The 23,966-nt window shown below is 38.4% G+C and overlaps 1 protein-coding gene across 5 annotated transcripts in view; it reads left to right on the forward strand.

The window, feature by feature from the left end:
• The window catches only part of LOC136836909 (serine-rich adhesin for platelets-like), a 40,337-nt gene that overhangs the window by 11,275 nt on the left and 5,096 nt on the right, over window positions 1–23,966 (forward strand). For 3 of the 5 annotated variants that reach the window (XM_067101359.1, XM_067101360.1, XM_067101361.1), the window contains exons 7-19: window positions 1,467–2,494; window positions 5,392–5,562; window positions 6,393–6,551; window positions 7,850–8,129; window positions 11,278–11,461; window positions 15,673–15,774; window positions 16,336–16,549; window positions 17,422–17,663; window positions 18,209–18,281; window positions 20,522–21,315; window positions 21,489–21,557; window positions 22,949–23,068; window positions 23,535–23,695. In XM_067101359.1, coding sequence (XP_066957460.1) covers window positions 1,467–2,494; window positions 5,392–5,562; window positions 6,393–6,551; window positions 7,850–8,129; window positions 11,278–11,461; window positions 15,673–15,774; window positions 16,336–16,549; window positions 17,422–17,663; window positions 18,209–18,281; window positions 20,522–21,315; window positions 21,489–21,557; window positions 22,949–23,068; window positions 23,535–23,695 — 3,597 coding nt within the window. The remainder of the gene's footprint in view (window positions 1–1,466; window positions 2,495–5,391; window positions 5,563–6,392; window positions 6,552–7,849; window positions 8,130–11,277; window positions 11,462–15,672; window positions 15,775–16,335; window positions 16,550–17,421; window positions 17,664–18,208; window positions 18,282–20,521; window positions 21,316–21,488; window positions 21,558–22,948; window positions 23,069–23,534; window positions 23,696–23,966) is intronic. The other 2 variants (XM_067101362.1, XM_067101363.1) reach the window with 1 other exon arrangement.

The raw sequence follows: 23,966 nt of genomic DNA on the forward strand, positions 1-23,966 counted from the left end.
TAACTGTACTATAGTATGTCCGAGTGGGACGCAGATGTCATGTTAGTGAACTCTTTAGCTTATGCCAGGCTACAGCAAAATCCTAGTCAAATATATCTTTGTAGTGCTGTGCACCATAAGTTTGTAATTAACACATTTTACAGATGTCACCCCAAAACTACAACAATTCAGTGAGCAAAATGTCACGGAACTTTGGTCACAATAGGTTCTCCAACCCAAACTAGGTAGTCATGAGCAAGTAACTACATTATATCATCATATAACAATAGGCTAGCTTACCCAAACTAGGTAGTCGTGATCAAGTAACTATGTCATCATATTCTGTACAAGCAATCCTAAGATAGTGTATGTGTTTATGTAGTACAAGTAATATTAAAAGAAACAAATTCCAGACTAACAAAACAGTGAATATAATAAAGTGCATTGTTGTTACACAGTGTTAGAGCTTTTTGTATTTACATTTTCTATTGCTTCTATTTTCCACGTACGTTGGTATGCTATTGTATTAGAAGCTAGTCTTATGTTAAATTCCAGTCAGCTGGATGTTGAGTGAGTAATTAACAGTTTCATGGAGAATTTGGGCATATTTGATATTCTGAGTTTATTTTTTAGTTGAAAAGCTTTCTCTTTTTTGAATTGTGATTTTATTGTAGCAAATAAGAATGGTATGAAATAATTTAATGAAATTTCCAGGTTTATGTCTTGAAATAAATTGCATTTTACGTTTAAAAATGTCTCTATTTTCCTGACTCTCCTCCACATTTTTACAGTATTTTGATTGAACATAAAGATATAAAATAAATGATAAAATTGACCTTAATAAACTAAAGCTCACAGCTCTGGTATCAAGATTGTTTATTTCAGTAGAGTGTCCTCTAATATGTATTATGCTGCTAGGGCAAAATGTAGGAGCCTTGTTATTAGATGCCATTAAAGCCTAGATGTTTTGCAGCTCCACTGAATTTTACTGCTGTTTGTAATTTTATATCCAGTTTTATGTACATTCCAAAACCATAGCTCTCTTTCTTATTGCTTGCTGGTATACCCCAGTTACTGTTTAGGAATACAGTAAACCCCCCTGTATTCGCGTTCTCAAGATTCGCGGACTCACGTATTCGTGGATTTCTCTGTGGAGCGTATCTACCCATTATTCGCGGAAAATCCGCCCATTCGCAGTATTTTTCATTGAGAAATATCCACTAATTACTGTATTTTCATATTTTTATAACTAAATGCACTTTTTGTGATAAAACTATTAAAATACTCAGGTTTAAGCATTTTTAGAGGGTTTTTCTTGTGTTTAAACTATCAAAATAGGCAGTTCTAAGTGGTTTTTAGAGGGGTTTTAAGCATTCGTGGATTTTAGCTATTCGTGGGGGGGGGGGTGCGGTACGCATCCCCTGCGAATACGGGGGGTTTACTGTAGGACTCAATTCATAATGACTGTGAATTTTTTATCCGTACAGGATCCAAGTCCAAGTGATGGTGCTGCAAGGGGGTCGTCTACCTGGCCAACGGCAGATGCACAAAGTAATCGAGAATCGCAGACTACAGGTGACTCAAATTTGAGACTGGACGAAGACTATGGGTTGAGCGCAGTTCGAACCCTAAGACAGATCATCAGTGATGACAGTGCCTCGTCTTCAAGTCTGGACTCGAGTTCCTCTGCCACCAGTGGAGCCAGTGGTGTTTCAGAAAGGAACACCAGATTGTCCTTGCTTTGGACCTCAAGACTCCAGCGGCCTGGCATCGATTCTGATAGTGCTGGAGAAGCGTCAAGTGTTCATAGCTCAGGTGACACAAATGCTGTTGGTGGAGCAGAAGCCAGACCTTTGCAGTCGGGTGATAGGGAGGGAGCAAGTGCTGTACGACCTAGTGAAAATTCTGGTGGGTCGGAGTTCAGACACTTTAGAGGTAGTGATGGACAGGGCAGTGATGACGATGAGGGATTAGCAAACTTGGACTTACCGTCAGATCCTCTACCAGATCGTACTGGGACACTCTGGGGTTACTACTCAAGTCGCGGTGTAATACCTGCTGGGCGAAATAGAGCAACACAGGAACGTTTAAGTGCGAGTAATGTCTATAATGATGATAATAACAATACTACGGGATCCAGCTTTTTGCCATTGTTTGTAAATAACTCTCAGGTAGATAATGGTGAAAATAGTAGTGAGGGAACAAGAAATACCCAGAGTTTAAGTGTAGATAATAGGACGTTTTTTGATAGGGGGCGCACCTCTACTCGTGATCCAGCGCTGGACACAACAGAGGATGATAGAAGTGCAAACTCCTCGCGTTCTTCCCACCGTGGGGGAAATCGTGATCGAGATGAAGACCTTGCAGTTCCTGGTCCTTCGGGCTTATCAAGTATATCTCGAGCTTCGCCTTCCTTGCAAGCTAGTCACCGTTACTCCAATTCATCGACAATTGATCCTCAGTTTGGAGTGCGGCTCCTAAGTGGACACATAGAAAATATGCAGCGTATATGTAGGTGAGTCCCATTTAGCAACACTGCTTTTCCATTTGGAAAGTTACAAGACTGGTATTCATTTAAGATAAAAGTTTAATGATGAAGCTGTGTTGGATTTATAAAGGCTCTCATGTAAGATGATACTGTATGTTTGCGTTTGTTCTCCGACTCCTTCTGCTTAATTTTACAGTGGCTTGCCCTTTGCCCTTAGTTGCAATAGTGATACAAATGATGATTGCTGGTTCTCTTAGTAGAAGATATGATTAGCTTAGAACTTCAGGGCTTATTGGAGCTTTATGTCTCCCGTGAATGTAGATCCTCACTCCTTTTGTGTTGCAAATGTCAGGATGTAAACTGTCTGTGAACTGTGCCCAATGTGCTACTTGGTCCTTGCTCTCTGGAAGAAGCACGTGTCAAAGAGGAAGTAAACTCAGAAGGTGCCCTTAGTGTCTTCCATGGCATCCTGGGCACCCTTCATCTTCCTCCATTTTCATACTTGGAGTTTATCTAGCAAGGCCTTAGATATAGAGGCTTTTCAGAGGTGGTGGTTGTAACTGTTGCTAGCTCTTTCAGTATTTCAACTAGCAATGTAATCATGGCCAATTACAACTGATTTTGTAGCTTTCATAGTGGAAGGTGCATTGATCTGGTCAACTCTTGCTATACAGTACCCTTGAATGTGAACTTCTTACCCTTCCTACATTAATGCAGAAGGATGGCTGTTTCTGCACTCACAAGTTTTTGAACTTCATAGACTCAAGGTGGGTTCTTTACTGTAGTTGAAGATACTCATCCAACTTATTGCGAAAAAGGTACTTTTTGGTTATCTCAGATCTAACTGGTGTACACCATTATCCTTATTAAGTTATATAACACATCAAGCATCGCTCATGAGCTACTGCTGAAAGCTTTTTTTTTTTTTTTTTTTTTTTTTTTTTTTTTTTTTTTTTTTTTTTTTTTGCTGAACATTGCAGCATAGATGGAATTTTACTGGCAGTTGCGTCTCTGAGACGTTATAAAATTCGTGACTATCCGGGAAGGTCAGGCATAGTAGATGTTGGTCATCAGTAGTTTTGTCATTTGCCTCTGACTTCGCAATGAAGAGCAAAGTGACTTCGTAACAGACCATTTGTAGTCAGGACTGTTCCACAGCTCCTTTCTCCATTCCTTCCTTGTCTCCCGTTGCTAGTAATGCAGAGGAATTTTTGTTATATCCAGTGAGGGCTATCATGCCTTATCTGTAGAGGACTAGAGACTTCAGGGGCAACACTTCCAGGTTGTTCCTCTAAACAGACCAAAGGAAGAAACAAGTTACAAGAACCATTGTCTCAAGATAAGGCAGATGATTTTTTAGAGCAGTAATGTTACTGCTGGCAAATTGGAACAGCTCAGAATGTGAGCCCCTGTTACCTTTAGGCATGCTACAGATGTTTTCCTCATTTTCCTTGCAGGTACCTGGCAATGCTAATCTACCTGTGGTACTCTTTATGTGAGCGATGCATTATAAAAAGTTATCCTTGTGTGTGTTGGGCTATGCTTTACTTTTGGTAGAAGAAATTGTGACTCATCATCTGTACTCCTGAAAGTCCCCATGTAGTTTACTGGATGTTTCAGGTTTATGCAAATACTCGAGAAGTTAGCAACTTGGTTTCCATACAAACTTACTGATGATCATGTAATTGGTACCTTCATCCTGGCCCCCTCAAAACTTGCTGTCTCTCATAAAGTTTACACAAATGGTATGAGGTATTCATGAGGATCCAAAGGACAAAAGAATGGTGAATATAAGAACATTCAGACTTGAATACAGGCAGTCCTCAGTTATCGGCGGGGGTTCCATTCTGGGGACGTGATGATAACCGAAAATCAGCGATTTCCGGGGCCTTTTCTTAGATTTTCGGGCTTAACGGCGCCGAAAAGTGCTGATTTTCGGTTATCGCTGCCTCTGTTAGGTATGTATTGGCACCAATACCCAATTATCGGCCCTCGATAAGCGGAAATCGGCGATTTTCGGTGCCGAAACTTGCCAGTTTTCGTCGGTAGACAAGCGTCTTAAAACCGGATCATTATTAATCGAGCCCGCCGTTAACCGGGGACTGCCTGTATAAACATGATTAATGGGTTTATATGGAGAACTTTGCTAGTTTTTGGCAGTGCAGGCCACTTTACAGATTAATTAGAATCTTAATTTTAATGCAGAGATGCATATTTTATATTGTAGTTAGTCACTTTTGAAAAATAACATCAGTTAAAAAACAAAAACTAAAAAAATTCATACGGTGTACTGTACACTGGTATATGCATTTTCTATTAAACTTGCAGCTTTGGCAATATACCTGTGCTACAACAGTATACACTGGTCTGTCAAAAATGTTTCTCTAATAACTTGTGCACAATATTTAATAGTGCTATCACTATATTGTACTCTTGAAAAAACCAAACCCCATTAAAAATGTACTGTGGTCATTGTTTAAACCAGATGGCTAAGCTGCTCAGGGGATTGCCTTAAGGCTAGACTTAGTATGAGTTGACATTTAATAGGTTATTTTATGACAGAATGGTAAAATGAATGTGAAAATTTAGGAGCAATACTGTGGTAAGAAGAAATAAAATTTGGTTAGCTGAGCAAAAGGTTGTATGAAATAGCTTAGTTTGATAAGCAAAAGCAACAATTCTCAATTATATAGTTCTTTAGATTTTTCAGTAAATAATTAACCAAGTTAATGTGTGATGATATGCTTAATGCATTAATGTGTGATGATATGCTTGATGTTTTTTATTTTTATGCTTTTTGGTACCCTGTTGATCCCCAGGACACTGGACTGACAGACTTCTAATGTACATATATTTACTGCGCTGCGCATGCACAGGAATAGTGTTTCATAGAGATGTTCTTTATTTGTGCATGAATTTTTCAGGGCACACTTGGAAATAACTCGGCACCGACATGAAATCAGACGTTTGGAGCAGATTCGCTCCATGTTGTATGATATCCAGCGTCAGATTCACTCCTTGCGTGCATCTGTTGACCAGTCTATAGAAGATTTAAGCGGATCACTAGGGGACATAGCCGGTTCTCCAAGTCAAGTGTAAGTACAAACTCCCTTAGGCTTATCTTTGTACTCATTTTTTCTGAGAAATCTAAGGAAATAATTGAGGAAATAAGTTTTAAGGATTAATTAGAATAGTAATTAAAAATTTCAGTGATCGGAATTCATTGTTGCATATTAAAGGTGGTGCAGAAGTAAACTAAAGAGTAAGAAATGTACTTCCCTGACTTTATTTAGGTCCTGCTTATTTATCTGTTGAAATAGAATGTTGTGTCTTGATGACTTTGAATCAACCATTTTATTAACAAATAGAGTTTTTTAAGCTACTTGGACAAAGTACGGTAACACTGTTTTATGAAAGTAATGTTTCGTATTGTACTGTACATGAAATATTCAATTTTCAGTCAGATGGAACTTATGTATTGCAGTCAAGAAAAGTTGTTGTACGATTCTTTGATGTCATGTGTTAAATTTTTACTTTTCTCTCTGTTAGGAACTCGGGCATATGTGTTAGTATAAGTGAGATCTGTTCACATGGAATAAGACTGTGTATGATCAGCAGGGTTGCAAGAACAGAGTGCAATTGTGTATGGATTCTTTCAGATATTTCTCACTTTACTTACAGTGTCAAGTCATGTTCTTTTTTTTATTGTTAATGTTTCTTTTAGTCAATTCCCACTTAGGCATGCACTCTCTCAATTTTGTGTTACTCTAATCCTCATCCTTCATTCAAGATCAAGTCCTTTTGGCATGGCAGAGGAAATCTTATAGCTGAGAGACAGTGATTTTGATCAAACAAAGCTAAACTTTTAATGGAAAATCTTTCGTTTTAGACTGTTCTGAGTTTCTTACAATCTCATTTTCTTCAGCATTCGACCAAATGAAGAAGACACTGCATCTTCTAACACTAATACTACGGGTGCAAGTCCTCGATCACTCTGTCACCGTCCGCGAACAGCCCCAAGGTCTGTTGCAAGGTTACAGAGAGGCCCCTTTGGGACAAGGACACGATCAAGACATGCACACAGGTATGAAATGTTTGGAAGGTTCATTGTGAATGTCGGATTAAGGTTGTTACTCTGCCCATTACTTCAACATTGTTGCATTTTATTTTAATATATTTTTTTTAATGGTTACAGTAAACCCCCTGTATTCACGTTCTCATGATTCGCGGACTCACATATCCGTGGATTTCTCTGTGGAATGTATATACCCATTATTCGTGGAAAGTTTGCCCATTCGCAGTATTTTTCACTCAGAAATATTCAATAGTTACTGTATTTTCATATCATTTTCATGACTAAATGCACTTTTTGTGATAAAACTATCAAAATACTCAGGTATAAGCATTTTTAGAGGGTTTTTCTTGTGTTTAAACTATGAAAATAGGCAGGTGTAAGTGTTTTTAAAGGGGTTTTAAGCATTCGTGGATTTTAGCTATTTGCGGGAGGGGGTTTGGTTGCAGGACACATCCCTCATGAATACAGGGGTTTACTGTAGTTGCTTAGAAGATGCTGAATCCATTGTGAAAGGGGCATTTTGTTGCAGTTATATGTAAGTGGATGGTATGATGTTCCAGTTGTCAGGGCATTCATTTTTGCAGACCAAGCCAGAAGTTGGAGGAAATTTGGTAAAATGCAGATGAAAAGAAAGTTGAACATATTTACTGGAAATTAAAATTCTTACTAGTGTTACTTACAGCTCATGTGATTTGGGAAAAGTTGTATCTTATGTAAAGTATTTGTACAGTATTATACATAGCTAGCTTTCTTGAAAGTGGGTTGCAGCAAGCCAAAATCATTTTGTGCAGTAAGTTGTGTTTCTGATCATGAAAGTCTGGCAGCAAGCCAAAATCATTTAAGGTTTGAGTTGCAATTTATGATTCCTGTCTTATTTCTCATTAAGTACTTCATGAGACCACATGAGTCAGATTGTCAGAAGGATTTGTTCTCTTATGAGAGATGAAGATTAGAACAGTAAAATCAAAGAATTTGGACAACTAGACAGTTATGTATACAATACTTTGGTTTTAGTTACAAGAGCCAAATTGTCAGTCTCCTATAAGATTCTTGGTTAATGAAGCTGCAGTTTCTCCAGCAAAATAAGGTATTTTTGGATAATGCCATCAAGGTTAAAGGAAATTCTTAAGAATTGGTTGTCTTCTCAGATAGTATTTTGCATGCTAAAGAAGAAAGAATTGTAACATTTGTGCTAGAAGTCATTTTAAAAGGAAGAATCATTATAACAGTCTTCTAGATTGCTGTATGTTTGAATGATGAATGTAATTGTAATTTCTTGAATTTTAATCCCCTTATTTATTTTCCAGTTCATGGTCCATGTCGCCTAGTGTGTTCCGGAGAATCCCACGCTTACGCTCAGTCCGCACTCGCTGTCATCTTCCTGGTTTGTGTACACCTCTGAGGGGAGCAAACAGCACAACAAATGAGCCTAATAGAGAAAGGTTGCCACCTAGGGCAGTGACAGATCAACTAGACCATACTCCACTGACAGGGGCTGTGGTTGGTCCATTGCCCACACCACCACCAGATGAGCGTCATGCTCTCAGAATTGTGTCTGGAGATTCAAATCTTACTCAGACAAGAACGGTAAGCAGTTTTTTCATTCAGTTGGTCCTGTAGGGGGTAGTGCTGTCAATGCACCTCACGTGGTGCACTGTAGGCATTACTTAGGTTCTTTGCAGCGTCCCTTCGACCCCTACCTGAACGTCTTTTATTCCATATGACCTCTCATTCTCTCTAGCAGTTGTTTCATAGTGCAACTGCAAGGTTTTCCTTTTGTTACTCAGTTTCCCTTTCAGGGTTGCGTGGCCTCGTAGGCCCCAGCACTTGGCCCTTGGCCTAAATTCTATATTCCTATTCCTTCTTTCAGTTGGAAGAGAGGGACTAAGGGGTCAGAGTCAAGGTTTTGTGCAATTTTAAATAGTGTATTACATGTTTGTGATGAAAGTATTGGTCAGTACTCCGATTTGTGACCTTATCAGTGAGAATTTTCATCATAGTGGAAAATATTTGCTGTTGATCAAGGTTACAATACGTATGTGTGATAAGATTGAAAAGTTTCCACCTCTTGCATTCCAGTAAGCTTGAAGGCTCTGAAAAGTTATGAATCAGTAGACAGCCCATTTTTCCACCAATAGTTTTAACAAAATATGTACAGATCTTAGTAGTCTGAGGGGAGAAGTTGATGAAAGCCAGTCAAAACACCATTCAGTGAAGACATAATGACCAGTTCATACAGTAATGATTACCTTTAGAACTGATGAAGCTAGTTGCTTAGGATGTGGGCAATATATAAAACCCTTATAATGATAAATTGCAGTTAGAAAAGATAGCTGGCATACAGTCATAGCCTGAACTTGGGCGTGGTTAGGTTCCAAAACCCCTTGCGCAAGGTGAAATTTCGCACAAGTTTGGCACAGTCTCTAAAAATGCTAATAAATGCTTATATCTAGAATTTAAACACTAAATATGACCCTAATCATGCTCCCGAAGTATTAGGCTAACTTTTAAATGGAATTAAAGTTACTGTAATTTCATTTAAAAGTTAGCTTAATACATTACCCTTAAAAAAAGAAATAAGTGGTTGATGAGAGTCGGAAAATTTCTCTTTCTCCTCTTCTGACCGATCTATTTTTAAGTCTTCTCAACCTCATTTTTAATAACTTCCTTATTCTGCATCTCTTTCTCTTTGTTTTGAAATGCTTTTTCATGAACAAACAGTGTTTTTTATTTGGACTAATACAACTCTTAGTTATTATGTTTCTGTGGTTTAGAACGTATTTGTTTAGCGCATTTACAGTTTGTAGACAGTACAGATAAAATTAGATCCATTTAAACTATATACTGTGAAGGTAAAGATGTACAGACAAATACTAAGTTGTAAAAATGTGTGAGTGCTAACTAAAAGAGAGAGAGAGAGAGAGAGAGAGAGAGAGAGGGTTGTCCTTACTTAAGAGAATGGAATTACATTATTTATGAATTATTACGGAGACAGAGAGAATAATACACGAGAGAGAGAGATATTGTCCTTAAAATATCAAGTTATATTATTTATGAATTATTACAGAGACAGAGAGAATAACATGAGAGAGAGAGACGTTATTCTTACTTAGATATCAAAAGATGGAAATTCATGATTTATGAAGGAAAAAGAAAGAGAGAGAGATATAGTACGTAGAAATCCTTTGACAAGCTGTGGGCAACGATTGACATATTTGACAGCTTTGACCTCGCCCCTCTCTTCAAGGGTTTCACAAAAGATTGGGAAATGATATTTGTTTGTTTAAAATATCACATAATTCTCTATACAAATGTATAAATTTTGTAATTACAGTTATATTATTATTATTATTATTAATATTATTATTATTATTACTTGAAAATTGGTACTTATTATTAGGTAAATCATTTATTCATCATATAAAACAAATAAACATTTACTTGTGACCATAAAAATAATCTCATCTCAGTAAGAAAGGGAGAGAGAAAGAGAGAGCATTATTATTTTTATTTAATGTTATTTATACACAAAAGCTTGAAAACTTATAAATTACATAAAAATATAAACAAACACTTTTGCAGGGTTTCTCAAGAATTCGCAAATGTCGCGTGTCTGTGAACAAATCGCGTATGACATTTAGGCTAGTTAGGTTCCAATGAAAAGTTTGCTTGTCTGTGAATTTGCGCAACTCGAATCATGTAAGATCGAGATATTAATATATACTGTTACCTTAGATAATATCTACTGACCTCTGGCAAGCTAATGCTATGCAACATTCACTAGAAGCATAGTGACTGATGCATAATTGCTGTAGTTGACATCTGTTGGTATTAACTGCATATTACGTAGATAATATCTGTAGACCTCTATAAAGAAAAGGTGTGCGGTATGTATTGTTAGCTTAGGTGATGAGAGAAGAAAGTTCACGAAGCTGAAAGATGTGTCATTCTAGTAAGCATTTCATTAAATTATTTGAGGTAGAGAGTAAGCTAAGACTTTTACTGATGACTGCAAAGTAGTGTAGTTGCTAAACTACTCACACTTTTATGGTTACTACACAGCTAGTAGTAGTATTTTCACCAGAGTGGGAACTTGTCATGTTTTATTCTTTTTTATTGTACTTATTTCTTATGTATTTCCTAAATTAGTAGTAGGAAATAGAATGTTTTAAATTACAAGGTAGTAGAAGTCATTTTTCTGAAGCATACTGTGTAAGCTGGCAAATACAGAATAGAGAATTAAAGGGATAAAAATATTAAGCATCGTCCAGCAGTGGCATACTAACAGTATTAGAGAATGTTAAGGTTGGTCATTCTAATAGAGGATATTCTTATGAAATAGAGCTGTAGCAAAATTCTTATTATGATAACTTGTGCCCAATAAAAGTTTAGTGTAAACTTATGTAGACATGTTATGAGGACAGAAAAATATGTAGAGGAAAGAGGAAAAGGTGTAAGAGTAATATTACCGTTTATTTTCAAAAGCATTAGATATCTTGAGAAAAGGGAAATAGTAAAGAAAGGAAAATAAGAAAAATACATGAGGACAGTGAGGTTAGTATAATATTACTAAGCAAATCCACTACCAAGTATATAAGTCATTCATTAGTTGTAAATAGTAGGTATGTATGTGTTTTTTTGTAGCAAATATTTTAGATTCTATTGATTTGTAGCCAAGTGTGCAGAATAAATTATTGTTATGGACACAGACTTACAGTACATCCTCATGTTTTAGATGTTGCGCCACAACTTTGAGCAGCTACAAGAGCGTTTAAGAGAAAGGCAGGAAGCACTGGAACAGCAGGAGCGCCGCCTTCGTGGTTTTCTTGGCAACTCCCCTTCCTCTTCATCGTCAACTACATCATCTGCTGTGTCATCTCCCTCTCTGGACTACGATGATGATCCGCCAAGTCCTCCAGGTAGGTGATTTTAAAGTGTTCTTCAAAAGTAAAAAGTGCAATCGTGATGAAATGATAAATATATGACACTGCAGTATGTGCCTGTCAGGGCACATATTTGTAATGAGAGAACTATTCTTTTTCCCAGTGCCAAATCATCTGAGTTCAAATTATTTATCACTCATGACTTCCCTCAGCTGAACTCTTATGGCTATAAAGAATTATATAGAATTTGTTGCATTACTTGCAACAGCTGTTAGTATTGTTCTGCTTAATGTGCCCTTGTATTGCCCACTTTGGAGTGACACTTGGCCTCAGCTACATTGCTTCTCATCTTGAAGTGTCACTCAGAGGTCTTCTTAAGCAAATTCTAATGGTACTGTCTTATACAGTATGTCAAAATTCAGTTCTAGATATAATTGGGTAAAGGTGATTATGCATTAACTCTTGAGTATACTTTGATTCCCTGCCATAATTCTTCGTAGGGAATTACCTCTTGAAATGTACCACATGTATCACACTGTACTAAAGACTATGCATCTTGGACCCTTATTATTATTATTATTTTCTTTTATGTCTCAGTCATCCTATTTGACTGGGTGGTAGTTACGTTTCCGGGTTGCATCCTGCCTCCTTAGGAGCTGTTTCTAGTAGCACACTCTTCTGCATGAGTCCTGGAGCTACTTCAGCATCTAGTCTTTTCAGGGATCTTGGGATTGTGTCTAGTGTTCCTATGATTATGGGTGCAATTTCCACTGGCATATCCCATCTCCTTATTTGTATTTTTAGGTCTTTATACTTATAAATTTTTTTCTTTCTTTCTCATCTACTCTGGTGTCCCTTGGTACTGCAACTTCAATGAGTGGTACTTTCTTCTTGATTTTGTCAATCAATGTCAAGTCTGGTCTGTCGGCACATATCGGCCTGTCTGTTCTGATCCCATAGTCCCATAGGATCTTTGCCCGATCAATTTCATTTACTCCCTCAGGTTGGTGTTCGTACCACTCAATACTGCAAGCTAGTTGGTGTTTCTTGCACAGGCTCCAGTGGAGGGCTTTTGTAACTGAATCATGCCTCTTTTTGTACTGGTTCTGTGCAAGCGCGTGACATTCACTTGCTATGTGGTTTATTGTCTTGTCTTTCATATTGCACTTCCTGCATGTGGGTGAGATGTTATTTCCATCTATTGTTCTTTGGACATATCTGGTTCTTAGGGCCTGATCTTGTGCCACTGTTAGCATTCCTTCCGTTTCCTTCTTGAGTTCTCCCCTTTGTAGCCATTGCCATGTTTCATTGCTGGCCAGTTCTTCAGTTTGTCTCATGTACTGCCTATGCATGGGTTTGTGTCATTCCTCTGTTTTGTTTTTCATTTTCCAGTCTCTGTATTTTTCTGGGTTTTCGTCTACTTTTATCAGTCCTTCCTCCCATGCACTCCTTAGCCCTCGTCTTCACTGGTTTTCAGATATTGCCCCAGTGTTCTGCTCTCGTTGTTGACGCAGTCCTCTATGCTTAGTAGACCTCTCCCTCCTTCCTTTTGTGTTATGTATAGTCTGTCTGTCTATTTGATGCAGTGCTTTGTGTATTGTCATGTGCTTCATAGTTTTCTGGTCTGTGCTGCGGAGCTCAGCCTTCATCCACTACACGACTCCCACGCTGTATCTGATTACTTTTACTGCCCATGTGTTGATGGCTTTCATCATGTTTCCAGCATTGAGTTTTGACTTGAGTATCGCCTTAAGTCTCTGCATATATTCTTTCCTGATCGTATGAAGGATACGATCAGGAAAGAATATATGCAGCGACTTAAGGCGATACTCAAGTCAAAACTCAATGCTCTCCTCCTATTATATCCTTATATCCTCTCCTTCTATTATTCCCAGGTATTTGTATCCTGTCTCACCTATGTGTTTGATGCTATTCCTGTTGGGTAGCTTTATCCCTTCTGTCCTTGTCACTTTGCCTTTTTGTATGTTGACCAAGGTGCCTTTTTCTATTCCAAACTCCATCCTTATGTCCCCAGATACAATCCTTACAGTCTGGATTAGGGTATCTATTTCCTTGATGCTCTTACCGTACAGCTTGGTGTTGTCCATGAACATCAGATGGTTAATTCTGTTGCCTCCTTTCTTGAGTTGGTACTCAACACCATCTCCTGCAGTACTTTTGTCATGAGATTCTTGGCTACTACAAAGAGTAGTGGGGACAATGAGTTGCCTTGAAAGATTCCTTTCTTTATGTTAACCTCTGCTGGTCTTATCCCAGAGCTTGTAAGTACTTTATTCCAGTTCCGCATTGTATTTATTAGGAAGCTGGTGGTGTTTTCCTCTGCCCCACATATTTTCAGGCATTCTATTAGCTGTGTGTGCGGTATCATGTCGTCAATCCATGCCATGCTTAGGTTGGTTCTTCTTCTCTTACTATTCTTCATTACCATTCTGTCTATCAGGAACTGGACTTCATTGCCCCTACACTTCCTTCTGCAGCCTTTCTGTTGGTGGGGGATGGTGTTTGTATCCCCTAGGTAGTTGGATAGCCTTTCACTGATGATACCTGTTAGTAACTTCCACATTATTGGTAGGCAGGTGATAGGCCTGTAGTTAGTTGCTATATTTCCATTGTTCTTGTCTTTCTGTACTAAGAATGTTCTCCCTGTTGTCATCCATCTGGGAGCATGGTGGTATGTGATACAATGCTGGAGTTGTTCTGCTACGCATGGGTGTTGTAGGGCCTTGAAGTTTTTGAGCCAGTGTCCATGGACTTCATCAGGTCCTTGGGCTTTCCAGTTGGGCATTTTCTTCAGTTGGTATCTGACTGTGTCTGATCTTTTCCACTCATTCTGACCTCTCTAATACATCTTTGGTATTTCCTCGCGTGCTGTTATTTGATAGCTCGTCATTCCTGTCGTCTTCGGTGGTATCTTCTCTTAGTTTGTCGTCTTGTCTTTAGTTTCTGAGTGTTATTTCTCTCTCCACTTCCTCTTTTTCTGTTGTGGAGAGCCAGTTCTTTATCTGTTTATCTTACTTGGTCTGCCAGCCTCTGTCTGTTTGAGGGGTATTATTTATCTCCATCCAGATGTTGACCAATCTTCTTTTGTATCCTTTTTCTGTTGGGTTGCTTCTGATGTAGCATCTCCATATTTCCTTATTTTCTTCTCTTGTCCATTTCTTCTTCTTCTGCTTTGCCTTCGTAGCTCCAGTCTCTGGTTGTTGGTTACTGTTGTTGTGGTGGTCAGTTGTTGGATGACAACCTCCAAGTACCTTATGTTCCTCCCCGTTCACTGGGCTGTATACCTGGCTGCCGGACAAAGCTCCTATGTTGCCAGAGGTACCATTTACGTCGTCGTCGATTAATCTTTCATATCTTTCCGTCATTGCTGAGTTTTGCTATTTAACCCATAGCTGGATCATACCCCATCAGGAGTAGGTACTTATTTACAGTTGAGTAGACTGAGGAAATTGTGGTAAAGATCCTTTCCCAAGGAATCAATGCCTAGGAGAGCGGTCATCCATCTAATGACTGACTAGTCCCAATGTTGCTTAACCAGTCCATCAATGAGCTAAACCACTCTGCCATGGCACCCATTATTATTATTATTTATTTATTTATTTATTTATTTATTTATTTTTTTTTTTTTTTGTCTTATCGCAATCATCCTGTTCAGCTGGGTGGTATTTATACTGTGGGGTTCCAGGTTGCATCCTGCCTCCTTAGGAGTCCATCACTTTTCTCACTATGTGTGCTGTTTTATTATTATTATTATTATTATTATTATTATTATTATTATTATCATCATCATCATTTATTTAGCAGATAAAAAGTAATAGGTAGAAAGCACTGTATCTGGGCCCAAGGGCTATTGCTGTGGGCCAGCAGTGGCATTGTTCTTTTCTTTTTTTTTATTTTCATGCTGCTCACCTCTTCGACTTCTTTAACTATTTTACTAATTTTTGCTCCTCATTTGTGAAGAAATTCTTTGGACCATACCTATGAAAGTGTAAAAATGTAACTCACTGGTCTGGGTGAAGTCATTTGCACTGATAGCTTTGATACAAAAAGTCCATCTCGGTAACAAGAATCTTTAATCGGATAAATGATGGTAATAACCCAACTATCTTCCATAAGTACAGTAAGAGTCAGGTTCTTCATGCCTTTGTCATTAGTTTATTGAATTTCTTCCTGCACTGATTAGGCATCATTTATAACACAATTTAGAGGATGTTTTTAATTTTCAGAGAGAATACGGAGAAGTCGCCCCCCAACTACTTCGCTGTCATCAAGAATTGCCAATATGCTTGCACATCAAGCAGCCAATGCTAACAGTGTATCGGGTCTTGGTATGTAAATCTGTTGATGCTGCTGCTTTGAATTTTTTGTTAATATTGTGATAAAATTGAAAATCACTAAACCTAAGTACTGTACATTGTGTTGTTTTGTGGCAGTTTTTTCCATTTTAAATTTTGGAAAAGCCAGAGTTTTCCTGGGCCTTCATTTTTTATTCTTTCAAACTTGAAAACTCTTAATTTTTTTATTTGATGTTTTTTTTAAAGCTTATGAAAACTATACCTTTCATGTATTTTAAAATTACAGTTTGAAAGAAATAACTTGTTAACTGCATTCTTGGTTTCGTTAATAAAGATTTTTTATTTAGTCATTGCTATGGGAAGTACGTTTTACTCAGATTTTTTCTGGACTGACTGACTATACCTGCATTCAGTAACACGAATGTAGATGCAGTAAACACCAACTAAACCTTGAAAATCACCTTTGAAAAGTCTCTGGTATCAGTAAATAAGTCTTAATTGACAGCATGAAATGTCAACAGCTTATGAGGAATCCCTGCTTTATGATCATTTAAATCGTAGTTTTATTCCTAAAAATATTTCTTTTCCTTTCAGAAACCAACACAGTTCAGCTATGTAATGTTAGGCGGCGATTACGACAGAGCATTCTCAATGCAAGGAGGGACATGCTTGTTGGCCGTACCCCAGGCAGGGCCGGTGGTCCTATTCTTTTCCCAGCTTCCAGGGTTCGATCCCGAAATAGCAATGCAGAGAGAATACACGTATTAATAAGAGAAGGACTACGAAGAGAACAGAGGGATCATTACAGGTAAATGAATGCTCTTAGGTCTTGCAGTTTCTTCAGCCATAGTTTGATGACATTCTGTACTTGAACTGCTAAGCTGAGATTCTACAATTGCACTTTTTTTGTCCATACCTCTAAATCTTCCATCCTGCAGGTAGGAAGGGTGTTGCCTCTTTCAGGGTTAATTTCCCCCCTCATTTTTTCTCCCTTCATTGTGCTTAAGCTAGAGTATAAAGAGTTGCCTTTCACAATTCCCTGTGCTCTTAGAAATATATCTTTTAGCTTCATGGCATTAGTAAAATATCTGAAGGGCAAACCCATAATTACTCAAGTTCAAACTTCCCAAAGCATCTCTTATATTTAGTTGTCTCCTCTCCCATCAAGTTCCTTTGTTCTTGTGAACTTTATGAAAGCTTTTAGGGAACTCTTCTTTTAAAAATTGCACACTTAAGGCTAGCAGACATACTGTACATCTAAAGAGTTGGCGTATTACGTAGTTTCCAGTCATTCATATCCATCGTGTAGGCGTGACTCGATTTATTTGTTACATTTTAAGTAGATTCTATATTTTGCTTTGTTCTCTAGCTTGCCAGGATTGAATTTTGTCAGTAATCTTGTTTTCATTTCATTTTAATCTGATACTGCTGATATTCTCTCGGCTTCCAGAGTTTGGAATCAGAGTTGCGGTAAAGTTCATGTAATAGTGTACTAGTGGCTCTGGCATGCATTTTTATGTGGTACTCTTCTCATTGAAAATGAAAGATGTCTGTCAGAGCGTTGCTTTTGTACATTAGTTTAATGTATTTCTTTGGTTATGCAGAATTTGATGTGATCACAGCAAAAATTGAGTTTGAGTTATGATCTGTCAGATAATGGTTTTTCATCTCGCACAACAGGCAAATTCTCCGCCACATGGCTGACCGCCTCAACAGCCTTGTTAATCAGGAGCAGGAGCAGCAGCAGGACGAGCAAGCGCAGCGGCGACAGGGAGAAGACCACCTGTCCGACAACATCCCAAACTCCGGCCATCTGAGTGGTGGTATGTACAGACACATGTCGAATAAGTATGCCAGCGCTCGTGCTATGACAAACTCAGAGCAGCCAAGTGGTGATAATTCCATGGACAATCACATGGAGAGTAAGTACACCTTCTGTTTGTGGGCTGATTTTAGAAGCAATGCATCTCATAGCCAAAGGGCTGCTCTGTTCCTTGTTTTACACACATAAAGAACTTTTGTTTGTAATTTGATTTCAGGTGGCCTCTCTGCCAAATGTGGTTTCACACGGGATATTTTTCCAACTTTTCGTTTCTTGATCTTTTTGCCAAACTGCACAGACCCCAAAGTTGGTGGCAAAGTTGGTATTTCACATGTTTAAGGAAGTCTGCTACAAGTACAAACATGCAAGTTCAATTTTTCCATCAACTTTGGTTGCTAGTTGCCAAGTTTTGCAGCAAGAAGGTAAAGGATACCAAAAAACATGCTGGTGTGACTCCATTTTTCAAGTTGACTAATTTGTATAGGGGAAGGGTCACTAGGTGTACTTACTTATAAAACTGCATGGATATGGTTGCTTTGTGTTTGCCTTGACATAATATGTTCTATATACTGTGTATATACTGTATATATTGAAAGTATGAGTTTTAGTGTTATAGATCTGCTCTGTCATGTCCTCTCTTTGCAGATCTGCGTCTTCTTGTTAGGCTAGCACTACACCTAATTGATCAGTTGACAAACTTCATATGTAACCAAAATATGTAAGTTAATTTATAATCTCATTTTGAATATGTCTCTCTCTGGTTTTACAGTAATCATAGAATTAGTTATAGTACACAATATTTAATGGCAATGCTCATATTATTTCTGTAAAGATACAAACTTTTGTCTATTAAATGGATATACCTTAGGCAAAAGCTGGTCCTGTCATTGGTGTCACTATTTTGGCCACACTGCTGTTAGTATGCACTCTGCTGATGTTGAAGTGATTACCCCCTTGGGTTTCCTGATGGCAACTTTAGTGTGCAATTTGGTTTTTGTTAGGATTATAGTAGGAATGATGGTGCTTCACTCTTTTCCAGTACAAAAGGTAGAACAGTGTAGATTTTGCGGGCTTGACAAAGTAAGCATACCTTAGTTTTACCAGACCACTGAGCTGATTAAGAGCTCTCCTAGGGCTGGCCCGAAGGATTAGACTTATTTTACATGGCTAAGAACCAACTGGTTACTTAGCAACGGGACCTACAGCTTATTGTCGAATCCGAACCACATTATAGCGAGAAATGAATTTCTATCACCAGAAATAAATTCTTCTAATTCTTCATTAGCCGGCCGGAGACTTGAACTCGGGCCTAGCGAGTGCTAGCCCACAACTCTACCGACTCCCCCAACGAGGAACTTCTGGGCTTGACAGAGTTTGTGTGTAAGGTTTATGTAAACTTTGAACATACCCTCATTCACTTTGTACTTTTTCATAGTATAGGAGTATACACCATCTGTCAACCATGTCAAGTGTGTCTGGGTTGCCTACCCTTGGGAAGTGGGCATAGGAGAGGCTGTAGAGACCCATGAGGTCAAAGAAGCACAGTCTAGATTTGCCCCTTTCTTCCTTGTAATCTTTCTCACACTCTTTTTCCACCTCCTCATCTTCCGCACCTCTGGACCAGTGGACACATAGGAAGAAGGACCAGAAGGTGGCCCTCCACAAGAAACCTAGAAAGTTGTCTCGCAGACATTACTCTCGTGCCAGGAGTAACAAAGTCTCCACTTGGGGATGGGTGATCTTGGTGTAGAAGGTGAATTAGTTCATGAGTTTGCTTGTGACTGATCACTGGCAGATGAGCCCATTCGTGATCAGTCTCAGGTGCACAAACCTGCTCATGCCTAGTTGCTTGCTATAAAGTTTCCCATGCACATACTTCTCCAGAGGTGCACTTTGCCAGACTGTTGACCATTTGCTCCTTCAGAGCAGGTTTAGTATATCTGCAAAGTGCTTGTGACCAGTTCTCTGATGTGCTCCTGTTCTTAGTACTGATCCAGACCGTGCATGACCTGGTTTAATTGGGGCTCATCCACAGTTCAGTATCACTCCACACAGGACAGGTGTGAGCTGCTTGACACAGGCATGCATGGTTGGGTGGTTCGCCTCACCGTTGAGCTGCCAGCCAGATGCACACCACAACATTGGTATGTATTGGTTGACTGGCGCAGTTGTTAGTGGCAGGTTATAATGATGGAGTGGTATTACAGTTTTACATGGTATCTGTCATAGTCATTGCAAAACATATTGGATACATATAGCTTATTGTCACATGCTCCCATATTTTTTCTTATCTGTGGTGAGTGTTTTCTGAAGCAACATTTTATCGCTTTGATTTTATAATCAGGTTATCCACTTTTTTAGGTAATTTTCAAATTTTACAAAATCTTAGGCCGTGGTTTCTTACGTATGCCATGATATTCTCTTTTTCCACGCCTTCTGGAACATTTCTCTCATCTTTGGAGTCTTATTTTCCTTTTGTGTCAGTTGCTGTGTTCATTTCTTTTCACTTTCTTCTGGTGGAAAATTCTATAAGTGTCATCTTTTGCCTGACTGGGACTCAGTCCCATCAGAACCTGAAGTAAAGTAGAGGTCCTGGTACTTATCTCAGTTGAAGGTAAGCAGATGAAATGGTTCTTTTAGTCTGACTCTCTCTTCCGTGATGACTTCCTGGAGAAAATGATAGATCAGACATTTTGTATACGTGATGGTTATTATAGTCATATAGCTTCGTTTTACTTTTATTTAAAGATATAAAAAGTTGGGGTGATGTAATTAAGGCCAGTTTAAGTGATGTATATGCTTTGAAACATTTTTTTAAAGTAAAACTAATGTTTTTGACATAAAACCATTATTTACATCAAACTTTAGTGGATATTTTACTCTTATATGTAAAATAAAAATATTTTAAGCAGATTGTTTTGTTTTTAGTTTGCCAAGCACTCTTCATTGCTTTTGCAGATCCTATGAAGAGCGTCCTATATCTCGCCTTCCCAATCCATTCCGTGATGAAGAGATGGGTGCTTCTGGTGAGGCTTCAAGGTCTGATATTGCTTCCTCAATTGATCTCGATCTCTCCCCTGGCCTTCATAATCTCACAACATTGTTCGAGACTGTGCGTATGGCCAGTGAAGAATTGCGAAATGATGAAGGGGGTGGCAGCGAGAATAGCTCAACACAAGAAAGCACAAGACCCATCACAAACGTACCAAGACGCTTGACGGACTTTTTAAGAAGGTCTGGAAATTTAGCACAGCAGCAAAACATGAGTAGTGGAAATGAAGCAAGTGGAACTAGAAGTACACGTGCGAATACCTCCTCTGTACCACAACTCGTTATTCCTCGCATTACTCTAAGTGACCCTAGTGGCAGTGAAAGTCAGGTGGAAGATGATGCAGCCAGTAATCAACCTTCCAGGACCTCATATAATGATAGAGCTGAATTTAGCACAAGATCGGTTTCTGGCGTTCCACTGAGACTCCTTGGTCGGCAGTACGCCGTAGACCGTCGAAGTCCAGACTCTGAGGATAATCCGAGTATTCCTGAAGTTCTCCCAGATGCATTGTATCACTCACCTGATCCAATACCTTGGAGAGGACCTTATGATCTCAGACTTCTCAGAGGTCCTGGATCTGAAATGCTGTTCCGTCCTAACATTCAGAGAGTGCCACCTGATCGAGCTGCTGAGAGGGAAGCTGACAACTTTTTCAGTCGACCTTATTATGCCTCACATCCAGCTTCAAGAACAATGACAGGTTAGTAATGGTGTATATTTATATTGAATCCACATTATATTATTGTTTATATTGGTGTGTTTTTTTTTTTTTTTTGTGGAATCTGAGGAGAAAGTTTTAATTTGTGCTATATTTGGTAGGTTTAATTGTGATTTCATTGAAGTATTCTGATATAATCATTGTATTTTTTGTAGCTTCACTGCAAACACATCGAATCCAAGCTTGGGATTTTACCAACTACCAGATACCTGATATATCAGACAGTAAGTTCTAACTTGATGATTGTTTTGATAAACTTGGTAATTTTCATGTAGACTTTTATTAGTATTAGCCTTTTGCACAAATGCACATCAAGTCGTCTATGGAAAGCTTTGTATATCTCAACAGTGAACAGTTTAATTAATTTTTCTTATCGTGCAATCAAAAGAATTTCGGGTAACTAAAGATTGTAGTCTTCAGTGCGTGTGTGTGTTTGCGTGCTCGTGCCATCTTTGATTGCAGTGAAACTGTTGCAGATGGTAAAAACGTTTTTGGGGAGTATTAGGAGGAGTAGATATTAGTTAGTTAGCTTTGCCACAGACTTACAGGTTTCAGCTGCTTTATTAGGTTTTTAAATTTTCTGTAGCCCTGATTATTGGTGTGAGACTCATATTGGTTGCTTAATTGGCAACATGGGAAGTTAGGGTTGGAGTTTACATTTTTTTAAAAAGGAAAGTTTATTCTTCAAAATTATACTTTCTAATATTGAAACATGGCAGTACTATGCAAAAACTTTAGGATTGACCAAACAATCATGGAAAATGGATTAATGCTTAAACTAGACAGAAATTCATGTAGAAAGTTCATGAAATAGGAGACTGTTTCATAGGTAAACCCATAAAAGAAAAATTTGGCAAAGAAATATAGATGAATATCAAAAGTTATGTATATGGCCACATGTAGTTGGTGTCACAGTACAGTATATAACTGCTTTAGTTGTGAAAGTGCCATATGAATAGATGTGATAAGACTTGGGTGTATTGTGCCTCTCCCACCCCTACCCCATTTTTTTTTTTATGCAACCGGGAAAATAGATCAATTATTAGAAAGAATATCACCTAACATTAAAGCAAAATATACCTCAGCTTCACAGGAAAGGGAAGAACAGCAATCTGAAAATGGAAGCATGTGAAAAAATGCAAATGTTTGGTGGTAGAGCAAGCTGAGCCCTTGTGATATCCATAGAGTAAATGTTGAGTGTTATGGTCAACTGGATGTCATGTAGCTCCTTGATCAGAGAAAGGATTCTCTCCTGCACTGTATGAGAACAATAACTAAAATATCTGTAGTAGAAATGTGATATTATCCTTACCTTATAGTATAAAAAGGATCTCAAGAGTCAAGGCTGGGGTTCTTAATTAGACAAATTGCCATTGATTTATTTGTACTTGTGAATGCCCACAATCACGACAGCATGATGAAATGGGTATGGATAATAGTAGAACTAAGCATTAGAACTTTGTAAAGTATTGGAGCATTTTACAGCAGTGAGTAGTGTATGCTCAAGAAGAAGGTTGGTATTGAATTGCAAGATACTTTATACTCTAGGTATAAAGTTCATATGTTCCTGTATGATCGTCTCTTGTACATTACATTGATTTGCTTCTCTTTTCAGGCTTATCTAATTTGGTAGTAGGGAAATGTAAAATTCATAATGATGCAAGTGTTGATGTATCAGCAGATGGTACCTTGTTGGCTGCTCTAGTTCCTGAGAGTGAAGCTATGATTATGGTTGGTAAGTATCTCTCTCTCTCTCTCTCTCTCTCTCTCTCTCTCTCTCTCTCTCTCTCTCTCTCTCTCTCTCTCTCTCTCTCTCTCTCTTTTGGGCTTTTTAATGCAAGGGGTAGTGCAATCTGCATTCAAACTGAATTGCAAGAGTTTGGTCTGTCAACTGGACAAGGTCCTCCTCCTCCTCCTCCTCCTCCTCCTCCTCCTCCTCCTCCTCCTCCTCCTCCTCCTCCTCCTCCTCCTCCTCCTCCTCCTCCTCCTCCTTTCTCCATTTTCCATAAGGTATTCTCTCCTCCTCCACCTCCTCCTCTTTACTTAGAATGTCAGTGTATCAGTTTTCACACTTTTAAAAGATCTGTTGTATTTTAAAATGAAATTTCTAATAAATATTTCAGAGTACAGTATGTTGAACCATAATCATTTCATTGAACTTAATGAAACATAACTTTAAATGTACTTTATTGTTTTTCCAGGTGTCTACAGTTTAGAAAATCGTTCCTTGGGCCAGCTCTTATACAGCTATATATTTGCACCCAACACCATTTGTGTAAGTCTGTCTCCAGTGGCAAGGCATTTGGTGGTGGGATTTTGTTCACAAATTCCACGGCTTCTTCAGCATCACAATACAAAGCAGGTGAGTCTGTTGTCAGTTAGTTGGGGACAGCTGTATGGGAAAGCTTTTACAGTACTCTAGTCTTATGCAGGCATGTAGAAAATAAGAAAATAGTATGGCAGACGAAGAACAGGATGTAATCCTTGAAGGAAATTAGTGACCTTTCTTTTAAAGCAAGCTTGACTTCAAATCCTTATCTGCTTCAGGTTTCCTCCCATCCTGTAGTTTAAGGACCACAGTACCCTCTTTTCATCTTCCCTCCTAAATTTTGGTTCAAGCTTTATTTAATTAA

The sequence above is a fragment of the Macrobrachium rosenbergii genome, chromosome 57 (genome assembly GCF_040412425.1).
Source record: "Macrobrachium rosenbergii isolate ZJJX-2024 chromosome 57, ASM4041242v1, whole genome shotgun sequence".
Lineage (NCBI taxonomy): Eukaryota > Metazoa > Arthropoda > Malacostraca > Decapoda > Palaemonidae > Macrobrachium > Macrobrachium rosenbergii.